The sequence below is a fragment of the Dromaius novaehollandiae genome, chromosome 15 (genome assembly GCF_036370855.1).
Source record: "Dromaius novaehollandiae isolate bDroNov1 chromosome 15, bDroNov1.hap1, whole genome shotgun sequence".
Lineage (NCBI taxonomy): Eukaryota > Metazoa > Chordata > Aves > Casuariiformes > Dromaiidae > Dromaius > Dromaius novaehollandiae.
The window spans coordinates 17623480-17649401 of NC_088112.1; the positions used below are offsets into that span (position 1 = coordinate 17623480).

The following is a 25922-nucleotide window of genomic DNA, read 5'->3' on the forward strand; positions in this document are numbered from 1 at the left end:
GGGAGCAAAGTAAACCTGTATACCAAGAGTTATATTAGTTCTTTTAGATTCCTACAAGAGAGTATACGAAGCAAACACCACTACTTCTGGCTTTGTATTTCAAAAAAAGAAAACACCTCTACCTTGTCCTTTGCTAACATATTGGTACAAAATGACTTCCTGTAACATTCTTTCAGTTTCGCTACATATTTAGAAATCTTTGTAAAATTAAAGTGCCTTGTTTTGAAGACATTTTGGGAGGTGGAATGGGTGGAAGATATAGGAGGGAACCATCTTTTTATTTGACGAGGTTACCTAGAGATTTCAAGTCACTACTCAGTTGATCACCAGATTATACATCTGGCCAACTAGGCTTTTTGGGGTTTTTTTTTGTTTTTTTTTAATATAAAATCTCCTAGACAAAAGCAATGTATTTTCAGGAGAAACTCAAAAGCCCACTGTATCATTCTAGGGTTTTTAAGTGCTAACTAGACACATGGCTTAGGAAACAGGATCTATAAAAATCAACATTTCCATCAGGTTCTCAGCACCTCCATAAACACTTGATGCCACTCCCCTCCTGCTTTTTTTTTTTTTTTTTTTTTTTTTTAAAGGTATGATATTCTGCATGACATGAAAAGACTACTAAATTTCTTTAGAGAGGTACTTTTTCCTCTAAGAGCTTTCCATGGCACTGTTGATATCTAAAAAAATTAAGTTAGGTACGAATTACAAAAAAATATATTTATACTAAATTATTCTAGAGAAAAATGAGTGAGTTTTTAGAATGCCACAGCAGTAGGTATCATGTTTTCTCTCTTGGATGAAACAATTGTTTTCTCTAATGATCTATGTCTTCACCGAACTCCCCCTCTACACAGCAGAGAGGATCACAACAAATCCCACTAGCGCTTGCAAGCATAATCAAGACAATCTGTCTTACATCCAAGCTTTCCAAGAGAACACATTACAACGCTTACTTTCTTCTTCTTTCCCCAAAGACCAGAAATCTTACTGCTCTTTCTGACAACTCTGACTCCACGCTCCTGCAGTAAAAAGGGAGATGCAATGAGCCTGAGGCGAGCTTTGCCATACAGACCAAAACCAGACTTCCAGATGTGGGAGCTGCAGGACCTGTTACCAATTCTGAAGTGTGTCAGCACAAATTATTTCCGTGGCTCATGATATTAGCAATGCCCAGTGTTGAATTACCGTTAGTTCAAACAACTTCCCAGAACCTATGGGAAGCGTCTGCAGTAAGAGCCAGCCTGAAACATCGAACTACAACGCGACTGAGACCTGCACAGCGCTACCACACAGGACGCACTTACGGATTTTTCTTCACTTTCACCCCAGTGAAAAGAAATCATGGATCAGCTGCAATTACTGAGGACAGAGAGAGTGCAGTGGATTAACGCACTAGCTTTTCATGTGCAGAGATCTGGATTCAAACATTATGTTTATGTCACAAACAGAAAACTACCTCGATCCTAGACCTTCGCTACACATTACACATTCACAAGATACAGCATGCTCTACATAGAAGAGGCCTAAGACTTGGAAGAGCTGAAACTTCAGAGTCAGGGTCAAAATTAAATGGGAAAAGCACTGGGAAGATGGCATAGTACCTTTTGACACTACTGATGACTAGAGAGTGCTCAACTAATTCAGTGTCATGCATATTAGGTTTACAGCACCATTTTAAAACAAAAAGAAAAGACCGATAAAAAGAAAAGGATGCTGATGAAGTACAAAGATTAATTTGAGAATATTCCAGTAAATTTAGGATTGCTAGGTCACAATATCTGAACAATGGATAAAGGACAGAAGAAAGCTATTACTAATAACTGCTTTAAAGTAAATAGTAACATAAAACAGTTTTTCAGAACAGTCTACTTTACAGCTGAAAACGAATATACGACACGCTACAAAAGAGAGCTGCGAGGTTCTCACTGATTAAAGATTTTAGACTTTAACTGCTTTGGACTTCATTGAGCTTTTAATACTAATTTTAACCATTCAGTTTAATACTCCCCAACAGAGCAGACTTTTCCCAAAGTTAAAGAAAATACATTGATTAATATTTGCACATGTTACCTTGCTTTGCTGTCAATTTCATTAAAACTGTAGTGGCAGTCCATTTTTCTGTTGTTTTTTTTTTTACTTTCTTTTTTTCCCCTCTTCTACTTCTAATCAAACTTTAATTGAATTTAGACTCAGTATTTTCTGGATTTGACAAAGTTGACCATAAATGTCTTCAAAATTAAAAGCAATGAAGTCAATTACTGGTAAATGTCTAATAAACCTAAGATAAGGCTCTTCCTTGTGGTCAAGGGCAAAAGAATGTTGCCTGTAAATATTTACTCTTACATAAATCATTTATATGCTTACATAACATTGTTCTACAATCAGACTGAAAAGCTGCAGCCCTAATTATAACCTAAATAGTCATGACTATTCGCGTTTCTCTTCCAAAAGGAGGTAATATTCCAGGCTAGCTTTGCACATCTTGACATTTTAAAATGGAAGAGAAAAAGATGCCTTTATAATATAGGAGTTTTTTTGTCTCTAATTCACACAGGAATGAAATTACATGATAGCAAAGGTAGGAAGTTGACGATGTTAGAAAGACTGCAGTTGTTATAAAACCAAGAGAATAAAAACTCTTATTATTAAGAATAATTACTAAAGATGAATAAATAGGAAAACAAATAGTAGTTGGTATGATTGTGTTTAATCTGATCTTTTTCCTACCTTACTACAAATTAAAGACTTTTTTTTGTGTGTCAGTATTTCTTAGAGAAGAACTCCACATAAAGATTTGTTAAACAGTTTGGAAAGAGATGCATAAGAGCTGAAACCTGATTTGGAAAGGTACAGAATGGGTGACCACTACCAAACAGAGCACTTCAGAGCTCAAGCTGTACTGACATACATGGGAATGGGAGACCACAAGACAGACAGCACTGCTATAGCTGCAGAGTATATTAAGTTTTCAGGGCAACAGGTAAGAGAAGTGAAGAAGGGGAGATTTATTATGCTTTTTATTAACTAGAACATAAAAATGACACCAAAGCCCAATCTGGTTCTACAAAGATTTTAAGTAAACAGGATTTAAAATTTACATACCTGAGTGACACCATGTTTCCGAGCTCTGCTGGTAAACTGCGAATTTTATTAGAGGACAGGTCCAGATATACCAGATTGTGAAGCTTGGCAATGTCTGAAGGAATACGGGATAAGGAATTGTCACTGAGATGCAAAGCTGTCAAGTGGGTCAGCGTCCACAATGACGAACTTAAGCTTCTCACTTTCCCTGCAGAAGGAAAATACAAAAGAAAACACAGCATTTAAAATAACTAGGTTTAACAATAATTACACATTTTGTAAGTGTGTGTGGGGGGGTGGAGGGTTGTAATTTTCTTTAATAGAAATTCCATTCCACACCAATTCTACATATCCAAGAAATTCAGCAATATAACGGAGAATGCAAGGCATTGCCAGGGATGCTTAGACTTTTTTTTCCCCAAACCATGCTATGGTTTGGAAAACTGTCTTTCTCAAAGTCCTGTACAAAACAACAGGCATTTTCAGTAACTGACCACAAATTCAGTAATTAACAGAGGTTTAAGAAACAGGTTTTTTCAATTACAGTTTAGGTTTGGGATCCAAGATGTTTCTTCAATTTTTGTAACATCCATCAAATCCAAAATCTTTATTCTATGCCATTAATCCCTCCAAGAACAGACAGAAGTACTAGATTTGGGGTGACTAAAATGCTTGGTTGAAAACATGGATTTCCATCTGGCATACTACTAAAAGCTGCATAAAATATTGCCAGCGATTAAAAAAACCTGTATCATTTTTGTATAAACTGAAGGGCAGAAACATGGATTTGTGTTACAGAATCAAGATTTTTTTTTTTATTGCTGCATGCAAGCAGTGTGAGGTATCATCAAAAGGTCCCAAAACATTTTTTCTCTGAGATTTCCTTTTCTCCAGGAAGGGCTCCTTTTCCACTTAAAAATGCCATTTTACTACCAATGAAATCAAAAGAAGACTATTAGCATCACTTTCTCCAAAGGCGGGGGGGGGGGGGGTGTCACTTGTTACAGCCTGTCCAAAAAAGCCACTACGACTTAATAGCTTTCTGATTAACATTATGCCTACATACAAATATAACTCCGTTCCTTAAATGCTTTTCTTCATAATAAAACAACTCATGCTTATTGCCTGAGAAAGCTACACTGAAGTCAACTGACCTATTTTCTCCCTGCCTCCAAGTTACCTTTTTAAAATTTTACCGTTAACAAGGTATGTCAAGGTTGAAGGGAGCATGGCATAAAGAAAAGGAATTATTCATATTTCATCTGAATCATTTTTAAGACAGGAATAACAAAACTGTACACTAAAACACACAAACAAAAAGCCCTACTGAAAATTTAAAATTTATATCAAGTGTGTTTGAAAGCTGATATTCAAAATTCAATGATTAAAACTTCAGAGGAGATAGATATACCAGAGGATTTTGATGGAAGTAATTAACACATTTATGGCTTTCTGTGGCAGATGACTGAGTATTTTTCACAGAAAAAAACCAGCATGAACATTAATAAAACAAAACCATTGTTGCATTTTGTTTTGCAAGGGAAATCTCTATAGTTCTTAAAGGATTCATTCTACTGTAATGCTCATTCAGAAATCTCTTTAAAGGTTTTCGAATGCAAATCAAGAGTTCCTTGCATCTTGATTTTTTAAAATTGAATTAACACCTCCCCCACCACAATGCAAAAAGGTGAGTGTGATGAGAGCATGCTTTGGAGCTGAAAGGAGTGCCAATCTACACCACTGATCTGTCCTCCTGGCCACCTGCAGCTCACTTGGCTGGAATCAGTCTACAGTAAGATTAAGAGGCATGAAAGGAAAGAGCTATCCCTTAATGCATTTCCTATGCATAGGCAGCAGATGTCCACGTGGATATCCCAGCCTAAGTTAAAGCTTCTTCAAGCAGCATTTAACTGGGTTTCTGCATCTGTAACCTCTGAGCAGGGAATGCTATTCACATGTAAAGGCACGTGGCGCTTGCAGCAAGACCCAGATTCAATGACCTGGAGGGGAAGACTCCTCACAACCCAACGAGCTCCATTTCTATTCCTCTTTCCACTAGTTTCTCTACTAGGCAGTCACTTTGAAACGCTACAAGACTATTTTTGCAGTATTTAAATATTTACGCATATTTTTCAGCCTAAATTTACAACATCACAAAATAATTCTTATATTCTTAAAACACTTGTCTAAATTTCCTTGATTTAAACACACTTGATGTAGCAAAACTGTAAGTTACTCTACAAATCAAGAAAGACTTGTCTCTGGTTGGAAAGAGAAAGTCTCAGTTAGAATTCATTTTTATGAATATTAATTTTGGATCTGTTCTTGAAAATCAGATAAAGTAGCATCTCAAAGCTTGCACTGTTCTTTGATTTTTTTTGTAATCTTAAAAAAAGAAAAAACCTTCAAGAGCAAAGATTTACAACTGCTTTTAAACCAAAAACTTCTGCTTCAATAGGAACTACACTCTCATGGACTAGCATAATATGCTGTTACACTGCTTCAAGTAACAGCATGTGTCTATATATTAATCTTTCACAGGAAAAAAATCTTTCCGATCTAAATATATATGGCAGAGATTGCCAAACAAATTTTTTGGACACGCTGGTATCACACAATAAGGCTGGCCAACTTTCAGAGTTGTGCTAAGCCACATATTCTCTTTCTGCATTTGTAGGCCTATCTTCCTTTTCCCCCCACTCTTCACCTCTGCCCTCTTCTCTTTGACAAATTAGATCTTAAATCCATGCTCTCACCTATTGCATCTTCTTAAAACACAACGCTGGCTGTTTAAACAAAGAGCTCACGCCCATGTCCTCACCTTCTCCCAACTTCCCTAACACCAGGATGCCCACAGCCGCCTCAACCTACCTCTCCTACAACCCTCTACATGTCAACCCAACCCAACCTCCTCCCTTTGCACACCAAAGGTCTGGCCGTGGCTCTCTGCCCTGATGTTGGCTCGCCTGCCCATAGACAACTCCACCCAGACACCTACGACCTGTCAGGAGCTACGCTTAGTAATAACTCCACATACTGTCAGAGCATGGAAGTCTCTAATACATGTTATAGAGATGGACTCTGGGGCACCAAAATGGCACATGATACGCTTTCTTGAACCAGGATCTGGAACAACCACCCCACACCGGTAGCTTCTAACCCAGATCAGTAGGATGAGATCATAACCTTAGCGCAGGATCTTACACGTAGGTTACACACCAGCTACTGAAACGCGGCCGCCATGCCCTACCAAGCATCAGCATCACAAGAGTGCTTTGGGGACGGAAAACAGTAATTCTTCTGCCAAAAATGCAACAGAAACTCAAGAAGTCAGGCCTCAGTTTCTTAGTCTACCTTCTACCGTTGCGCTGGACATCTGCTTACTGCAGGGAAGAACGTACCATACTGAGTGAGCAACAGCTTCTCCCCTCATATCCCTTGCGTTTCCCATCGGAGCGCTGTGGCTATATAGCACTTAGAGAACAACCCAGGTCACGGCCGGCTTCTTACCGCTTATTTCCAACTCCGCCCAGTGCGATTTCTTCCCATTGGCGGCTTCCTCCGAGGACATAATTGTGTACATCCTCCGCGGATCAGGTGGATCGTACTTCTCCTTGGGCATTCCTGCGGAGACACCGAGAAACACACACGGTATTCTACACCGAGAAGTCTTTAACAGGTAACTGCCGTTTCAGAGTTAAATACAGTATTGGGTATTTGCTCCAAATACTTCTTAAGCGTCAAGTTAAGATAACCTTCCTGTGTCCATTCACAAACTTCACTGAGCAGGAAAGTGCTATAAAACAGAAAAACAGATTCCTGATGCTCTTAGAATGACAGACTACAGCCTAACGCCCCCAAATTTAACAAAATCTGCCTGTAAACCAATATAAACTTTCTGTCTTGCCATCTTTCATGAATACGCCCCTGTATCCTTCCAAAAGCTCTTAATCCATTGACCTGCAGTCTCCTTTACCATTGACTTCTAGAAATAAAAGCACTAGCAACTGCCCCAAGGCATAAAGATAAGCTTTGGACTTTCCATTTTCCCAATTAGTCAGAAAGCTGTTTAGAATAACAAGCACTTTTGAATTCTTTAACAACATATCCTTAAAAACTGATGAACACCAACAAAAGACTCTCCTTCATATAAACTATAAAGAAAACATTTGCTATTAATCTCGTCTATCATTTCCAGCTTTACTGCAGTTCTCAGCTCCTCATGGGAATCAGCATCCGAGCAAAGCAGCAAGATTTCAGAAAGATCAGTTCGAGCTTGCAAAATAACAGCATTTCAATCTGACCCTCATCCTGCTTTTTGGAACCTGAAAACGCGGTATCTGAGGCAGACATTCCTCTCGTTCTTGTCAGGTGTTTAACACTGAAACGTAACTCCATCGCTCTCATTCCCTTCCACGTCATTCCTGCTAACTTTTCCAGAAACATTTCCAAATCTCTTATCACATTTTACTACATTCAATGGTGAACTCTGAAATAGAAGTGGCAAAAATTCCTCTCAGAAAAAGCCTCCTGCCAGCACTCCTATACACTAGCACACTTGTGCTGTCTCACTGCAAAGAGGAGGGAGAAAAAAGCCATTCCTGCCTCAATACTGGAGTCCTGTGCTATAACCTTCCTTGTACCATTATTCCTCCATCCCAAGAGAAAAACATTTGCACTTTAGTCAGCCTAAATGAAGAGCAAAACCAGCTTTAACATATTTTGATTTAAATAAATAAATAATCATTTACTTATTAGCTTTTTTTAAATTACATAGCTTTTTAAGTTACATTCCTATTTCCAATATAAATAGCAATTATCACAAATAAAAGCAATGCTTTTCCATGGCTCCACACATACCTAAAAGCTTTTATTTCAAAGAGTCAACCATCTTACACTGCCACATTCACATATATACAGAAGGGTACAGGCAACCAGCTATAAAGTGATCTATATACAATAGAGAAGGCAATTAAACACCACTAGCTCAGACAGGATTTAGAAACAAATCCCTTAAAAGTTCGTCTGGAGTTGATACTGTCATACTCACCAAATTGCAGTTTACAGAAATATTATAAAACTAGCCAAAACCACTCGATACAGAGGAAGCTATGCTGGTCAAAACCACAGTTACTCCTAGATAGTCTACCACGTCTTTTAATATTTTCTACCATATCAATTTTTTCATATCCTTGGCCAGAACGACTATATCAGAAGAAATGTAGTACTTGTACACAAAATAAAGAAGCAATAATCCCTACTGGATTAGGCTATCGACCAGATTTATTTTCCGTTTATTGAATTTGCTGGAAATGTTTACTTCACACATTAAAAAAAATTTTTTTACAGCCAATTATGTGTCTTAATTAGAATAAAGTTTTAAGGTGCCAAATGCTTACTTTAATACAACAGCTGCTTTCTTCTACTAATTTACACTCCTTCCCCTTCCCACTCCCACTGTTGGTCAAGAGCAGATTTACACAGTGAAATGAAATTCCCCTTTAAAATGTGAATTAGAGGTCAAATGATGAAATTATGAATACCAAGTGGGTTCAGCTCCTTAAAGAATGAAGATACTTGAGTGCCTAAAATACTAGAATCATAAAATACAATACTTTTCTCTTTAAACTAAGTTGATTAAAGGAGATAAGATTCAATTCTGACCCCTAGAAAGGCAAAAACCTAACTTCTCCCCAAAGTAAGTCTAGCTAGTGTAATAATACATGGCAAAAGTGATGTATAAAGCATCTCTTATGAAATTGCTATAAACGAGTAAGCTTTTCCACGAAGGCAGTATCACACAGAAACAGTGTAGATTTTCAGGAATCACTCAACCTCCTTGGTCATCAGATGCTTTCTCTTCCTGCAGCTCCTGCCTTAGTAAGACTGCTCCAGTTTTACACAGAAATGAAGCAGGTATACTAGAGACAGAACTCTCATTCAGTACGGAAATACAAATAATCCCTAGAGCACAGTCAATCACACGCACTAATTAACAGACTCGCTGAGCAGTATATTTCACTCCTTGCTACTAGGAGAGGATGACATACTTTTCCGGTGGGTTTTGTTAATGTGCACTGTAACACTTGCAGAGATTTAAGAACCGAAGGTTTTCACGTTGGCTCCTCATGACCCAGTTCATCCACGTCACCACCCTCGACCAGCATCCCAGCTCTGGCCATTTTCCCCTTTCTCACTGCTGCCCTTCAAAGGGGGCAATTCTCTAGTGCTTGGGATTAGCAAGAGGACAAAAAGCAGCAAATGCATGAGGGAGCCTTCTCCTTGCTTAAGGACTACTGGAGCAGCTACACAGGGTGGCATCTAGCTGCTCAGTCGCAGACGGGCACCACTGATACCAGCCACTCCAGAAAAGCAGGCAAATTGTCATGCCACATTTTAGTGCACCTCTATCGATCACACACAGTTCAAGACTTCTCAGGACCTGACAGCAAGGCCAATTGTGAGTCACATTTCATAGGTCATCATAAAACACTAGTATGGTACCTTGAATCACATTTCACAACTTCACACAGCATGGAGTAGTTCAAAAAAGCCATCAGGCTCTTTTACGAGCCATCACTGTCTCTTGTCCCTTCTCCATCCCCCAATTCCTCAATTTAAAACCTGCTGAGTTGCCACAGCTAAACGCTGAGGCAAACATCTGACAAGGAAGCCATCAGATTAAGCGATAGAGTTTTGTCAGACTAAAGCAATTTTAAGTAAGAGCCATAAAATAGTGCTGAACAAACTTATGGCCATGAATAACTGCATCTTTGATAATGTAGCTAATGTGATGACAATTTAGGTCTCTTTTTCCAAAAAGCTTATCACCTGTTATTTTCAGTTATAATGTATTTGTTCAGTTATATAGCCTGTGGAGAGCACCACCCAAAATTAGGCTTTGATTATGTGGAATAAGCTAGTTGGGAAAGGAGAAAATCTTTATAAAAGATACAGCAGAGATGCCCAGAACACATCCCAGACTATACAAATTCAATGAAGGAGGATATTTGAATATGTTTAAATGCAAATGAAATTGTTTACTGTCTTGTGCCAGGTTATTAAAATTGTATTTAAATAGTTGTGAAAACAGAAGCGCTTAAGAGCTTAAGAGATATCTGGCTGTCCATTCCCCCCCAGGTCACCATCCTAACACAGAATTAACGCTCCTTACTCTCTTGCCTAGAAGAGAAGAATTTGGATGGGTTGCCAGAAGGCCAACTCTCTTTAGCTACATTACTACCCAGACAAATGAAAAAAGCTCAGACTTTTCCCTGACAAGACTGGAACGGTTAATGGTCTTCTAGCCTACATGTAGGAAGGCAAAAGGTGGAAATTGGACTAACAGGTACTTAATGCTCCAGGTAACTATATAAACTGCCAATAAATATTACCTCTAAAATGGAGAAGGGATAGTCTGGAAAAACTGCTTGGAGGTCAAGGAAAAGGGTATGACTTTTTTCCTGTTCTCCCCTTCTGCCATTTTTATGAAATTGGGGGTGGTGAAGAGAAGGACTTAATCAAACCAGCTAGGTAAGCAGTACTTCTAGAGTAAGAGGGGAGCTAGTTTTTTAAAAAACAGAAAATACTACAGCAGTTCTTTGTGTCTTGAAACACTTTCTTTAATAATACAGATGAATTAACTCTATCTCAAAACTAAATGCATTAGACAACTACCGTAGGCCAAATGGGCTATCAGTCATTTAAGTGTTAACTTTATTATAAATACACATACAGATAGCAAGTTCACTATTAAAAAAACAAAAAACAAAAAAACACTCTTCTAGAAACACCGGTTTCTTCCGTATCACAATTTAAACTAGGCAAAAAAACCCTGAATTCCAAAACTTCGGAGAAAACAACGAACAAGTGAAAGCACCATGGGTTAACGTTAGGATGGAATTTTAACTTTATCTGATCTAATCAACCATTCAGAAAGAACTCCGAGTACTCACTGAGCAGCATCTACCAAGCCCATGTACAAACACAGGAGGACCTTCAGAAATACCTCGTGTTCACAATGCTGAAAGATTAGAAACCGGCTTCCAAAACTTCTTGACAAATATTACTTATTTTGATTTCTGGGGGAGAGGTAGGGGACACTACTAAGCTGACGTAGATCAGAAGACAGCCAAGAAGAAGAAATAAACAAAGTAGAACCACACCACAGCAAGTGCAGAATTACTCAAACTTCTTGTTACTTTAATTAAAAACAGTGACTCAACTATGCAAATCCAGATCTAACAAAGTTAAATTTTAAGTAACAGGATAATTTCAGTGCATTTTTCATTTATCTATGCAGTGCAGTATGACCTACCAAATAAATGACTTCTGCACTCCTGAAAAATAGCAGGATAAAGAGAGCAATCTGCAGCACTTCCAATTAATTATAAACCCTTAAGCTGGCCAAAGACTTTGTAAGAAAATGATAGCAGATGAGAAAGTTGTTCTCTCCAAACTCTTAATACTGGAAGTTCATACCAAACTATTCACTTGCAACCTTGTGCCTTTAACCTTGAAGGAATCCAAAATTTCCTTTCAAAATGGAATCCAATGGCTTTTCCCACAAATATAAGCATTTCTTAAATCAACTGGTATGTCTTGAAATCAAAGTTAATTTAGGATCCTCCTCCATCTCTTCAATTCCCCCCCCCTCCAGCCACTTGCACTGTGGTTCTACAACAGATTAAGCAGAACTAAGCTGGTCCTGCGGCAGCTCCTTCCTCCCCAGGACTGCGTATTTCCACTTTGCTCTTGAATCAGCACTGACTTCTGCCTGCCAACAAAAGGAACTGGTTAAGACAGTTAAACTGGCTAAAGCTAAGGGGGAAAGGGAAAAAAAGAAAAAAAAAAAAGATTTCAGGGGGTCTAGCTTTGTGTATCATAATAGTAGTGTAAGTGTGGATTTGCAGCACAGCTGTTGACTGGATTGCAAACATAGCAACATAAATTGTCTTTCTGGCCACACCTACCTGAAATCTGTTCTTGCACAGCAGAAAGCAAAATCTTGCTTCCAACTGCCATCATCCATGCATTAGTTAAATAGTAACACTAAACAAAGTCTAAAATCCTAACTGAAGTCAAAGTACACTGCTTTTTAGATAATTTAAAGCTGTAGCAGTTCTAAAAATGTATAGGCAGATGAAAAATGCTAACCTGTACCTAACAGGGTTAAAAAATCTCTACTGTTGAGCTTTATTAGAAAGCGTAAAAGTTAGTGCTTTAAACTCCAAGTAGTGACCCTCTTTATCAGGAATGCAAGACAGAAGTACATCTAAAAAAATAGCTACTACACTTATGAGAAAAAAAAATTTCATGCTAACTTGATAATATTGTGTATCAATGTTTAGTATAAAAAAGCCTATGGATTGCTAAGTTGTTCCTTAGAGTATGCTCATTTCTGGTGAAATAAATACAACCCTTTCTTTGAACAAGTGCTTTTCCAAAATAGATCAAGCTTATCTCACTTTCCTGGTCCTCTCACTGTTGGCATTTTACTTAGCATGCTACAAAGGTCTATGGGAATTCCATTATAGTTCAGCTTTTACAGGCAAATGAAGCAACCACGCCACGCGAACGGGCCCTGTCCCCGGCTGGGATGACGAGCTGCGACATCTACTTCCTCTTCACAAAGAGCAACAGAAGCTGAACAGGCTGATGGCAAAGCTCAGGAGCTGCAGAATCGCACACGCTTGAATTGATGAGTTGAGCCAATGGCTGTTTTTGTCCTCAGTCTATTCTGTGTATAGACAATAATTATTATCTTTAACCCTAAAAAATAATGGGAGAAAAATTCATAGGCAAGGTAACATGATGAAAGAGGAAGTAAGCAAGTCCTCAACATAACACAGCTGAACCTCAAGTATCACATGAAATAAAATTTATATACTTCAGTTTAACTCCCATTTAAGATGATGTTGGAGGACAGTAAAAAAATAAATAAACCTTAAACTGTACATAGTACAGGGAATTAAATGATTTTTCTGTATGTCTGATAGATTGTCCCTCCCTTTCTCCTAAATTTCATGCCAATCTTATTTCTAGCAATGTCTTAGTCAGAATATATTAAATTGAAACTTTACATTTTGAAAATAAATCTTAACTTACACCTACAGTTCTGGATTTCCCCTAACTATTAGCAGGTATACTCAGTAACATGAAACAGTACTCATATCCTGCTGTGAAAAATAGCTTGTGGTTATATTTTGCTACAACACGTAACTGCGCAAGCAGATAAACTAAAGTTCAGAAATGCAGGTGTAAACCATCATTTAAAAGATAAAAATCTAAAAGAACTAAAGCTTCTTCAAATCAGAGAAATCCTTACTAAAGCATATTAGAACTAAAACTACACATACTTTGATGTTGAATAAAAAGAAATTTGAAGACTTGACTATGTATTGACACACAATCTTACATTTACTATTGTATGAGCTAACAGCATTGCTCTATTGAAACACACAAAAAAAATTAGTGTTGCAAGAAAACATACACTTTTTTTCCTATTAGTATGCTACTCTTAGGTAAATATCAAGTCTGTTATATAAACACCTATTTATTTGTTGAATAGTGTAAACTCTGTTGGCATTGCTTAAAATACAGGTATTCAAGTAATTTTCCTTACACTAAGTACACAGTACTGAGAATACAAAATTAGGAAATGTGAGAGACTGGACTATTAGCTAAAGAATAACACCCTAATTCTTTTCAGAATACACACTCTGAATTAAAGATTTACTTTGACCTCGAGTGGGGAGGGATGGCACATCACAGCTGCTTGCACAGGCGAAACCGGAGTACGACATGGAAGCAGCTCAAGTGCGATTCCTGAAACACTCCCCCACTCCCAGGGGGTTCAACTATAACGTGTGGGGAAAAAAGCCTAGACTCCTTTAACCCAATTTATAGCCTAATGATGGAATAATGTAAAGAAATGCTGTTGAGTTCCCAACACTAAATCAATTGATTCATTCCAAATGCTCTTTTCCCTGGTAGGACCACATTTTAGGAGCTGTTAGCATAGTATAATGACTTCATCAGGGAAGTAATGCTTCTTCATCATATTTTGAGGAGCTCTAAAACTAGAATTTCACATGACTGCCAACACCAAACCACAACTTACCCTTCCTCTTTTGCTGACTTAGATAATGTGGCTGAATGTGACTATGCATTATGGATATGTAAAGATAAGTAAATACAAGATATTTGTGAAATCAATATACATTACCTTATGCAAATCTGCCTGAATTACAATTAATCAAACAAAATCAGGTTACCTGATTTCATGCATCAGTAAATTCTACTATGGTAAATGTAGAGGTTAACAAAAATGTTTTAATATTCTTTCAAGAATTTTGGAGTCCTGCAAGGTCCTTAACCTAACTGAAGCTGACTAAAATGAGACACAGCCCTGCTGAAATGTAAGAAAAGCAAAGCATCTGCTTTAGATTGACTGAGCCATAAAAATTAAAGGATACATTTGCTGTTTTCAAATGAAGACGATGTGATTAGACAATAGAACAGCATGGCACCTTCGAGATCAGGCTCTAAGTTGCATTAAGTCCAACATCAGTCAATTCATCTTTTTAAGAAAACTCTATTATTAGATTTTAACCCCTGGGCACTTTAAATTTGATTAAGGTTTGTTTGTCCTTCTCAACTACTTTATAGAAAGGCAAACTCCATAGTTATGAGGTGCGTGGTGGGGGTAGGGAAACTGCTATTTTCCAAACCTCTGCTTCTGCCTCGCACAGCCAGCCCAGCCACCCCCTGCTCTACCTGTCACCACGACCAGCTCACAGATGAGCACCTTATAGGTCACTGTTTTAATGGAGAGAGGAGGGGAATCCACCTCTGAACCTTGGAAGGAGTGGAAAAACTTATATATCACAGTTTCACGAGTGCCAAAACATGCAAAAAAAGCAATTTTCATTTCCAAGTTTAGTTGCTATAGAGGCCAGTTCGGGCTCAAATAAGCACTCTCAGATGTTCAAGGAGTACCGAAAGCATGCTTCAGCACGCAGGTCCTTGACTGCTCCATCTTTTTGTCAGATCTACAAAACAACATCCTAATTTATGTCAGAATCATGATAACTCAAATTCCCTCCTCTTACCCTGCACAACATCTAATCATTAGAAATACCATGTCCAAATGTTCGCAGCACAACATACAGTCCAGATGACTAGAAGAGTTATCTTAATTATTAGCAATTATACATAATTATGCCTATAGTAAAAGGCTGCTGTATACAAAACAAACACTAATGCAAAACGAAATCGCAACGCAAAGACTGACCTTTAACTGGTATCCCTAGAAACACTTTGGCTGAAATATATTAGTTAGAAGTGTATGTTAATACAAGTACTTTACAACATTCAGAATTTCCTATTTTCTATTTTACCATATTCTGTAGTGTCAATACATTTAAAGACCAGGTTAACTAATTACATTAAGAATATACTTACATTACATAATTATATACTGTATAAATAAGATGGAACCTAAAAGATCAGCTTTAAATTGAGGGATTATCTTAAAACGCAGCCTCAAGTTTTATGAGGGCAAATACGTGCTGAGACCAAGGCTCAGAAGCTTCACTTACAAATATCCTCAGAAAGCCGGTGAAAACGATCTTATGCTCTGAAGCATTGATGTAATACTATCTCTTATTCCACACATTGTGCCCAGGCCATCATATTTGAAAATGTAGTATGATTACTCGTGAAAACATGAAATAGGTTAACTTTTTGTTTAGAATAGAAAGAGCACTACATAATTAGTTATCTTGGTCCAATGCAAATTGTAAACCATTCTCAATACTGGCGTTTATACCCCTAAGTTTCCTTATCACATTTGCCTTTATGCATCTGCAGAATAATTTCCACGTTGTTGTTTTGAGGTGCAAATACAAAGTTACCACACACAGCATTATTCTGCTCTCTGAGCCTTGCAATGGAGCTAGCTCACAAGGTAAGACACAACCCAACTATTTTGGATGAAATTCACTCATTAGTTTGTTTTCAGCAACCCTGCCATAGGGATGACCTGAACGAAAGCTTGACAAAAGACTTCAGAATCTAGCTCCAAAACACTTCCCCTTCCTAAACACAGTTTCTAGCTATTTAAATGCTCGTAAATATTAGAGGTGCTAAACTAACTCAAGTTCAGCACATCACAGCGCTAGTTCACACAGCTCTCGCCGTACCCCTCTAGCCACATCCTGACACAAGCAGCCAGGCTATTCATAGATTGTTTTCACTTCAAATTCAACCACCAAGGCTGACAATGCTGCTCCACAACCGCTCTCGAGTGGCGAGGCCAACTACGATTTTTTTTCCTATCCTCTGTGTTCCACTTCATCACCCCCCTCAGTCGTGTGGATGCAGCTGTTTGAGAGACAATGCTGTAAACCACAACAATGATATTATCCAGGTAAGGAAGTGAGTTTCGTTGTTGTTTTTTAAAAAAAGGAAAAAATCCAGCCATGTCACTGGTTGTTTTCAGTAGTATTCCAAAGATGGCTGCACTGACACAGCTTGTGTACAGGTCATGAGCAAGCAGCGCAGCAATTTTCCCAGTTTAGCCACTGGAGAAAAGTCTTCACATACTACTATTCTTATTCCCTACTGGTATAACAGTAGTACGAGGAGAAAAACAGGGGTTATCTAGCCTATTCCCAGGAAACCAGCTACACCTATGCCATGACTGACAATTATATTGTAAAATCAGTTCTTAAGTCTCCAAAGAGGGATCTTTCATGACTTTCCTCAGCAAAGCAAAGATTTAGCTTTAACTATCTTTACTATCTAGTTTTAATCATCCTTCACCCAGAACACTTGTTCCTAAAAACACTTGTCCCTAAAACTACTCGTCTATTTACAGACCAGTTATGATTAGGGCAGCCCTGAAATTCCTCTCTTTGAGTCCACTGGACCTTTGCTTTGTTGAGGTCCTCTGCTGTGTAGCTACAGGTGGATGACAATTGCTGAAACTTCTTAAGAAATTATTAAAAGTATTAATGGTCACAGTTTGGCATAAAACATCTTAATACTTTTTAGTATTTCGCCATCTACTATGCAGTCTCCTTGTTCTGACAGGTGATAGAGATCAGACTGTATACACTCAAACATCGTTTTGTTTGTTTAGTTTCAAGCCTTCCTGTCTTTGTAGGTGTCCTTTCAATGTGTTCCAAAATACATATGAAAAAAATCTGCCTGTGAACTGCAGCCAGCTCATAAAGCGTTGTGTCTGATCCCTGACCCTGCAAACCGATCTATGCGGAGGGGTGCTCTTCTGGAGCTCCACTTAAGTCAGCTGAAATTGCAGGATCAGTGCTTTGTTCATTAGTATATTTTCCAAGATATCTAAAGTAGGAAAGCTACGCAGATTACTTGCAGTGTGCAGTGCATTAAATTATGGTATGCATCATGGTCTTCTAACTATGACAAGATGAAGTATCCTAACAGCATGAACCATCACATTGCTTTAGCAGTTCCAGAAACCCCCAGTCTTCAAGCTGACACCGAGCTTCCCTCCTCTCCTTAGCAAGGCAGCAAAGAGCTGAGGGAGGACCTGGAGATGCTGATATTGGAAAACGGTATAAAATATTTAGAACAGGCTTAACAGGAACCTGTTTAACTTGCAGAGTTAAGCTTGCACGTCAGGAACACAGTCAAACGAAGATGCACAAGAGAACCACCATAATGTCAAAGTTCTGATCACCTACACCTAGATAACAGCCTCCATAAAATAGCTAAGGGGTTTCTCAGCCTAAAACAAAACAAAGCAAAGCAACACAACCAGACAAACCAAAAAACACTCTTCCTGCTGATCTCCATTATAGCATGAACTGGAATCCTAAGAGCAAGTACTTCATTTCCAAAGTAAACAACTATGTATACATTTTCTGCTCCTCATCCCTCCTTGATTCCTTCACTAAAAAAGCCCTCTGAGGTATTAAAAAAAGGATTCATGTTGCAGTGTTACAAAAGAGAAAATGAAGTTGTTGCCAAGTTTTTTTTTTGTTTTGTTTTTTTTTTTAAACGAGCACTATCTTGGAAGTGTTATTAATGCTCAGAAGTGCATGTCAAGCATTTAAACAGCTTTTTCTAAGGGACCTGCCTAAGCATTTGTAAACTCTACAAGGTTTTAAATGCAGAAATCTCTCAATGTAGAAACTGTGAATGCAGGCACCCAAGTAAGTAGACTTCTACAACCTAATTTCAATGTAAGAGCATAACTTCTGTGACTTAATACAATGCTAATAATCTTGCAGGATATTGTACAATAGTCACACTTCCAAGTGAGCAGCACCAATATCAAAGAGGAAATACAAAACTAAACCCTATGGTGAGTCAGTTCAAGTACTTAAGTATAAAACTTCTAAAATCACACAGTATTTTCAGTGTCAAAATGCATAACTAACATTACTGAATCCAGTCTAAAGACCTCTTCATGGTTTAAGATCTCAATACACAGATCAAAAAAAGACAAGATACATTGTATGCCACAGGGCAAGGGCTGACTAAAAACAGGGTCTGCAGAGATTATTCTTGTGGGGTTTTAAGGTCTGTGTTACTTTTCCAACTCATACATAATTACCACCTTTGGGCTCTGTACATTTCTCCTAGCAAAAAAATTATGGGGTTAATTCTTGCAAAATATGTACCTAGACTATAGAGAGCGAAAGTAGCTTTCATTCATAAAAATACAGTCTGTGCACAACCTTCACTTAAATTGGTCCCCTTTGGACCAGGGATGTTACGGTACAAATTGTACATATATGCACATACAGCCAAAATTACATGACAAAACGAGTAAGAGAATAAATTTAGATTTCAATAGCCTGTTAGCAAACAGAAGAAGCAGGCCTACAGCCTCTGCAGCAGGGGCTGCCGGTTGTAGCAGGTGCTGTACAACCTGAACGAGGAATTCAGGTTCACCTCCTGGCCTCCTAGGCACCGTGGTAACCCAAGTAATAAGACACACTGCACTACAAACAAAAATACTTCGCATTTTGGTGTTCCTAGTGATAGGCTATAGCCTGTTTTTATTTACACTGCCATGCTTTATAAAATGGATGCTTTTATTGTTGAGTTGGGAAATAGTTTTTAGTTCGTTCACTCTTGGGAGCTTTCTACCTCATTTTAAGGGCAGCATTTCCCATCATGAACATTGCACTTGTTTAGAAGAAAAAGTCCTCCCAATATCCAGAACAGTTCTATGGGTACCACACTCATTCGTGATCCTTTCTGACATGTTTTTAAGTCTTTTTATATAAAATGTCAAAAGTATTTACCTGCCCACGCAGTATTACAGTCTCATCTATCTTTATATTTCAGTTCTTCCTCTAAAATTCAAGCAAAGTAAACAGCCTGAACACGTCAAGACTGTACTCAGAGTTCAACTTCAATATGCAAACAGAAAAGAGATGCATGGTAGTATCCTTTTTTACAAATGGACTGATCCAAGTGATTCAGGTGCAAAGTGAATAAAGAGTTAATCCAAACGCGAAGGGCTCCATTTCAGTAATAGCATGAATAAACCCCCACAGAAGGCTTCATTGCTAGCAGCAAACTCCACAGAGTCCAGATGAACCAGCAGGAAGAACAGAGGGTGGATAATCCTGTAAAATTACCCCAGTGGAAATGTTGATAAATTCCCAATTACGAGACCTGCTCTAGAATGAAAAACAAAAAAAAATGCAAGATACAATACAATTACCAGTCAACACTTGCATGTCTTCATATTTAAGCCAGATAAATACCACAGGTATTTCTTAATCCCTTGAATTTTGAATTACAGTTACCCATGGTGGCAAAGTCTAGATCAAGAAAGTAACCCTCAAAAAAAAAAAAAAAATCAAAGAACCAAAACCCAGAAAACCTGCTAGTCACAAAGCAAATGCCAGCCTATGCACTTATATTTTCAGTATGCAATTTTTTGTGCATCTGCAGAAATACAGATGTTCATTAAAAATAATACAAGCCTGCTTTACTATGTTTGCTCTGAATACACTTTTTATATTGCAGAAAGCAGAGTAAGCTCTGTACCAATTTTGAACACTCGTGGAAAAGTTACTGATGAAGCGTGTTGGCAACACCGAGGTATAGAAATGGGGTTTTTAAAAGGCTTATATGGCCCCAGACTTAAAATTTTCTAAGAAATTATAAGCGAGAGAAGTCAGCGTGAAGGCAATCTCGGCAGACGGACCTCGGGGCGCTCCCCCCGCATTTCCTCACGCCCCGAGAGCGCACGCAGCACAAAAAGCCTCCCGTCGGCTCCGGTTTGCAGACTCCGGGGCAGGTGCACGGGGACCAACGCACGCAGGAAGGATTCCTCCCCTCATCAGCTCCATCGGGGAATAACGGCCTCTTCCCAAGCGCCGCAGCCCGACGCGTTCCCCCCCACCCCGGCGCAGGGGGAGGTGACCCCTCCGGGCGCCGCCGTCCCAATTCCCCTCTGTTTACCCCTGCATGTGTGTGTCCCCCGGCCTCACGTGCCCGCGCAAGTCCCGCCCCCCGCCTGCCCGCATTGGCCGGCCGCGCCGTCCGTCACGCCCCCCCCTTCCCCTCCGCCGAGCGCTGGCAGGGCCGCTCCAGTCTCCGCGCCGCCAGCTAGGCCGCTGCTGCCCGCCGCCGCCGGCCCCAGCCGCGCCCCGGGCGGCCAGGCGCTGCCCGCGCCTCAGGCGAGGGGGCGGCGGGGCGCTCAGCCCGATCCGGCCCTCTCAGGAAGTGGGGAACTGCGCTCCGAGTGCGGGCGGACGGTTGTCAGATTGATGTCATTTCCCCCCCCCCCCCCGTCTTTGTTTAATTATTTTAAACTCAATTGCACAGTTAGAAAAAAAAATAATAGCAATAACTTCGGGCTTTCAGACGTCATTAGGCTAATTTCCCTTAATTGCCTCCCCCGTGCAAACGAGCCCGGCAGCCTGCCCGCTCCCCCTGCGCGCTCGCCCGCCGCACCGGTGTTTACCTGTCTGCGTCCGCCGGCGGGACACGCCGCCCGCGCACCCCCCCCGCCCCGCGGCCTCCAGCGCCGCCCGCGGCCGCGCCGCCGCCGGGCCCGCACCCCCTTCCCTTCCCTTCCCGGCCCCGCCGCGCCGGGAGGGGCCTGCGCGGCGGCCGCCGCCGCAACAGCCCCGGCCCGCAGCGCTGACACCCCCCCCGCCCCCAGCGACCCCCCCTCGGCCCGGGGGAGGGGGGGGGAACCTCCCTCCAAACTCTGAGGAGACCCAGCCCCCCCCCCGCCCTACCTCCCCCCGGCGGGCAGCGCGCCCCGCTCGCCATAATAACGCCCCTCCCCTCCCCCCGGCCCAGCATTAATACTCCTCCCCGCCCCCCCCCGCCAGCGCCCCCCGGAGCACGAGCCCCCCCGCGAGGCGAGGGGAGGGGAGGGGAGGGGAGGCGAGACGGGGCGCCGCGGCGGCCCCTACCTGTGGCTGCAGCATCCCCGTCCCCCCGCCGCCCTCTGCGCGCCGCCTGCCTGGCTCTTTGTTTCCTGCCGCGGGCCGGACGGGAGAGCGGCCCCCCCACGCCTCCTCCTCACACTCATTGAAAGCAAACAAGCATCATGGCGGTGCTGGTGCTGATTGTGGTGGTGGTGGCGGCGGCGGCGGCGGGCGGGCCGGCCCTGCCTCCTCCGGCCCTGCCTCCCCGCGCCCCGCCCGCCGCGGCCGCCCACACCGCGCGCCATTGCGGGGGGAGCGGGAGCGGGAGCGGGAGCGCGCCGGGGCAGCCGGGCCTCGGCGGGGGCCGGCGCTGGAGGCCGGGGCGAGCCGCGGGGCCTGGGGGGCGCCGGTGGGCTCGGAAAGGGAGGGGGGAAGCGGCGCCGGGGCGGGTCGGGTCGGGTCGGGGGAGACGCTGCGGGGGGGCCGCAGCCGGGCCCGGGGGGCGGTTTGGGGGAGATCCGGGCAGAAACGGGGGGGAGCGCGGCGTGGAAAGCGGGTTTGGGGGGCTGCTGCGGGGGCTGGTGCCGGGTGCTCCCCGGGGAGAGGCGCCTGCAGCCGGGCCTGCGCCAGGAGCTGGGCGAGCTGTGGGACAGAGGGGGCAGAAGAGGAACGTTTCATCTATATTTCAAATATTAAGCCAGTAATATATCAGTATATATCAGTGAAACCACTTTTAGCGCAACTCCAGGAAGCCTAATTAAAATAACCATTTATTTTAGCAACTTTAAACTCTCCTGCATAGATAAGAATCAGTAAGAACCCAAACTTGCAGTATACGTGCTCAGGCAAAATGCGGAGAGCGTGTTCAATGCCTTTTATGAATGGAGATGTCTTTTATATGTGAGTATCTTTAATAACAAAACAGTGCCCCAGCTCCTGTGCTGCTGACATTTGCATGAGCAGCGTTTACAGTAAAATGGCAACCAGAATTGCCATCAGCGCCCTGTGAGAAACGTGGGCTCGGCCTCTCAGTAGTTTCCTGTTTGAACCAGTTAATGACTGTATACCAAAGTATTTGGAAAAATAAAGGACGTTGGTGTTAAGTATTGTTACTACTGCCACCGTGCCAAAAAATTTTACAGTAAGACGAGATGCTAGGGTAAGAGGTGTGGGGAACAAAGAATCAATGGAGGAGCATTGGCCAAAATTGTAAATACTGGTCTCAAAATGGAGTGGATTTCCCATGATTATCATAAAGTTAAAATGTCTAGACAATGGCGATATGACACAAAATTGGTGATGCATTTGCTATGCACCACTTATTCAGGAGGGATAGTAAGCAAAAATCGTTATCACAGAAATACAACCTCTTTCTGAAATGGCAAATCTAAAAAGAATTGAAGCCTTACCTGTTTAGATATAACTGGGTATGTAAATTAAAATAAATGACACTTAGGTTATTCTCTTCTAACATAATTCAGAAATGGGGTCTGTACCTCACCTTGCTCCTGAGGATCACCAATAACCAGCGAAAAAAGCCCTTGGCAAAGAATGACCCCATGCTGTGTACCAGGCCTGGTGATAAAATGGATGTAGATGAAAGGTTTACCCCCTTGGCGCTTCAAATAATCATGCTATACTTCAGATTTCTGCTGAACCTGCTCAGATGGCATGTCTGAAATGTTCTCCAATGCTGAAGTGTCTCCATGCTGCATGATGCAGTAGGGTTTCCAAGACATCTGAGCTGGCTCCGTTACTGGATGCAGCACCGGCTCTGGCAGAAGTGCTGGATCTGCTTCCAGGGCTGAAGCTGGCTCCTGTAGAGCTGACCATCATTTAGAGCTAGCTCAAGTAGCTCTGTGTGTCATTCTCTTGCACTGTGTATGTTTTATTTCTGATGACCAGCTGTCCCATACATTCTTCAGTTAATACTTTCTAGGTCAGACATGGCCTCAATTAACTGTATCATTTTGCAAAGAGCTAATTCCCCAAAAGCAGTAGTAGTCTTTGAATGCATTGCAGGATTTTCCAGGAATTGCTTCTCAACAAAGAAAACTCAGCTGATCATAAGTCTTTCGAAAACATTTGCAGGGAAAATTCATTCCTTCAGGATGGGTATCAGGGTAATACTACAGTAGACTTGAAAAGGTCTACTGGCAAGGGCCTTCATGGTTGCAAATGGAGACCAAATGGCAGAAAATACTAGTAATTCTCAAATAATTGAGGTAAAGAAAAATGAGCATTAGAGAAAATAATTTGAGAGCATTCACAAAATAGTTCTGTGTTATTGTCCATTATATAAACTAACAGGTGTTCACAGTAATTTGGCAAATTAACTTTCTGGTAACTTTATAGGTTATTTATAAAAAAGCAATATTTGAAGAGCCTACAGTTATGGCCTTTTATGTCAATAAGTTTTGTTTGAATAGTCAGTTTGATTATGTGGCTTGAAAAAACAGAATGAAGTAAAAACATGTATGTGGTTTTTTTAGAAACTGTTATGCTACACTGAGTTTCCTGTGCAGAAGCACTGTTGCTCATCTGTGCATACAATTAACTTTTGCTTCATGCATGTGTCATCAGAACTGTAACCAGGCAAACACTGGAGCAGATGGCTAGTGCCAGTATTAGTGTTTCTGGTCTGGGTGCTTAATGAGATCTGAGAGTGTAATATGAGCTTCTTTCATTTTGTCTGTCTCACATGGCAGATACACTTTGTGCAAGTGCTCTTGTTGCTCAAGGTCACAGATTCATCAATCAAAAGAGAGCCAGTCCCATTAATCTTTTACCTGCCTGTGAGAGTTTCCATACATCTCAGGAGCCACAGTGTCACATGGAGTGCACTTGTCCTGCGCTCAGGCCAGTACTGTTTTTAAAGAGAGTCCAGTGCAGAAAAAGTTAATTTTAAAATTCTCTGGAAACTTAAGTTTTCCTCCATAATTCAACTAATAAAAAATACGTTTTTGTGTTGTGGAATGGGCATCTTCAAGTGGCCGCCTTTGGCCACACCTAGCTGGTGACACACAAGCAAGTGTCCCACCAAAGGAAGGTGAACGTCCTTCAATTTTTCTGACCTTATACGTGGAGCTAGAGCTATTTACTAGCTTAAAAACTATTAGCAGCCCACTCTGTCTGTCACCTTCCTTCCTCATGCATTTATCCAAGGTAGGAGCTGGGGAGCGTGAGTGGGGGGGGGGGGGGTGCAGAAGGTTATTTTGTCCACGCTGCAAACAATTACAGCTGTTTTGAGAACCTGTTGCCTCTGTGCATTGACAGAGGGATGTGAAACTTGTGGTAGAGAATTGCCTTTGTGGCAGAGTTATGGTGCTTTTTGCTTTTCCCCTTCTTTAAATGGCCAAATTTGGTAAAGTTAGAATCATTTGAAATATCCATGTGCAGTAAAGACTTGCTTGGCTTCTAAATTCTTTGAAGTAAAAGTCAGAGTCCTTCATCCTTCATGACTCATGTGATGAGCGAACGGAGGAGGTATCTCCCCACTCTGAAAGAGAGCAAGCACAAAGCCGTCCTGGCTTGGGAAAGCTCTTACAGTTTTGGTTATGGGAGAGGTGAACAAGGAGCCTTTCCATGCTCTCCACATTCCCACTTTTTGTGCCCAGGAAATGTAAAGGCAGAGGAGCAGTGTAACTGCAATGTATGGGGGTGAGAAATGGAGCAGAGAAGGAGGAGAGCAGAATTGCAGCAGACAGGAGAGATAATCAGGAGGAAGGAAGGGAGTGAACGAGAGCAGGAGAAGGATCCCAGATGGGAGGGCAGAGCTCACTTAAAGCATGATCTTCTGCTTTTCAGTATATTCAGATAGAGAGACTGGGATGTGACTTGCAGAAAAGCTTCTAAGGCCGTGGAGATCAGTGGGATCACTGCCGTGAACATGGGACATTGCTGCAGTGACAGATACTCTGAAAAATTAGGTCTTGGGGCACTCAGATGGGACACTGTACGCTTCATGATTTCAGCCTTTAGTTTTATGGCCTATTCTCCATTTATCAAGTGAACATAATAGCATCTTCTGTCACAGCTGGATAGTAAAGATAAATCTTTGATGTTTATTGAGCATTAAAACTCTAGCGAAAGCCTCATACAAAAAGCATTGAGGAGATTAATATTCCTGGTTTCCTCTGGATGGAATGGAGTGAGGCAGCTTCCAGAAGACTTGTATGTGAAATGATAATTGAAAACTTCCCTCATGCATATTCACAATAGAGATGAATTAAAGAATTTTAAGCCTGGATGCCACAATCTGTGGGTACTTAGCTTCGCAACCCTCGCATTACTTTTTCTTGTAATTATACAAAAGTTGCCTAAATACTTAACAAGAAATTGAACATGATGAAAAGCTTTCAGCTATTTCTTTCTAGAAATATCTGCTTTTAATATGAAGACTTCCATAATCAGAGAGGGATTTCTAACTCCTTTTTGTCAGTTAGA

At 41.1% G+C, this 25922-nt stretch overlaps 1 protein-coding gene across 3 annotated transcripts in view; it reads right to left on the minus strand.

The window, feature by feature from the left end:
• The window catches only part of CNOT6 (CCR4-NOT transcription complex subunit 6), a 34920-nt gene extending 13205 nt beyond the window's left edge, over positions 1-21715 (minus strand). Inside the window, exons 1-4 of one of the 3 annotated variants that reach the window (XM_064521073.1) lie at positions 21522-21715; positions 19386-19766; positions 6598-6711; positions 3109-3295 (exon numbers count right to left, since the gene is read on the minus strand). In XM_064521073.1, the coding sequence (XP_064377143.1) occupies positions 3109-3295; positions 6598-6709 (299 nt within the window). In that variant the 5' untranslated portion in view covers positions 6710-6711; positions 19386-19766; positions 21522-21715. Of the gene's footprint in view, positions 1-3108; positions 3296-6597; positions 6712-19385; positions 19767-21341; positions 21391-21521 lie in introns of those variants that run through there. The other 2 variants (XM_064521072.1, XM_064521071.1) reach the window with 2 other exon arrangements.
• Positions 21716-25922: the final 4207 nt, after the last annotated feature.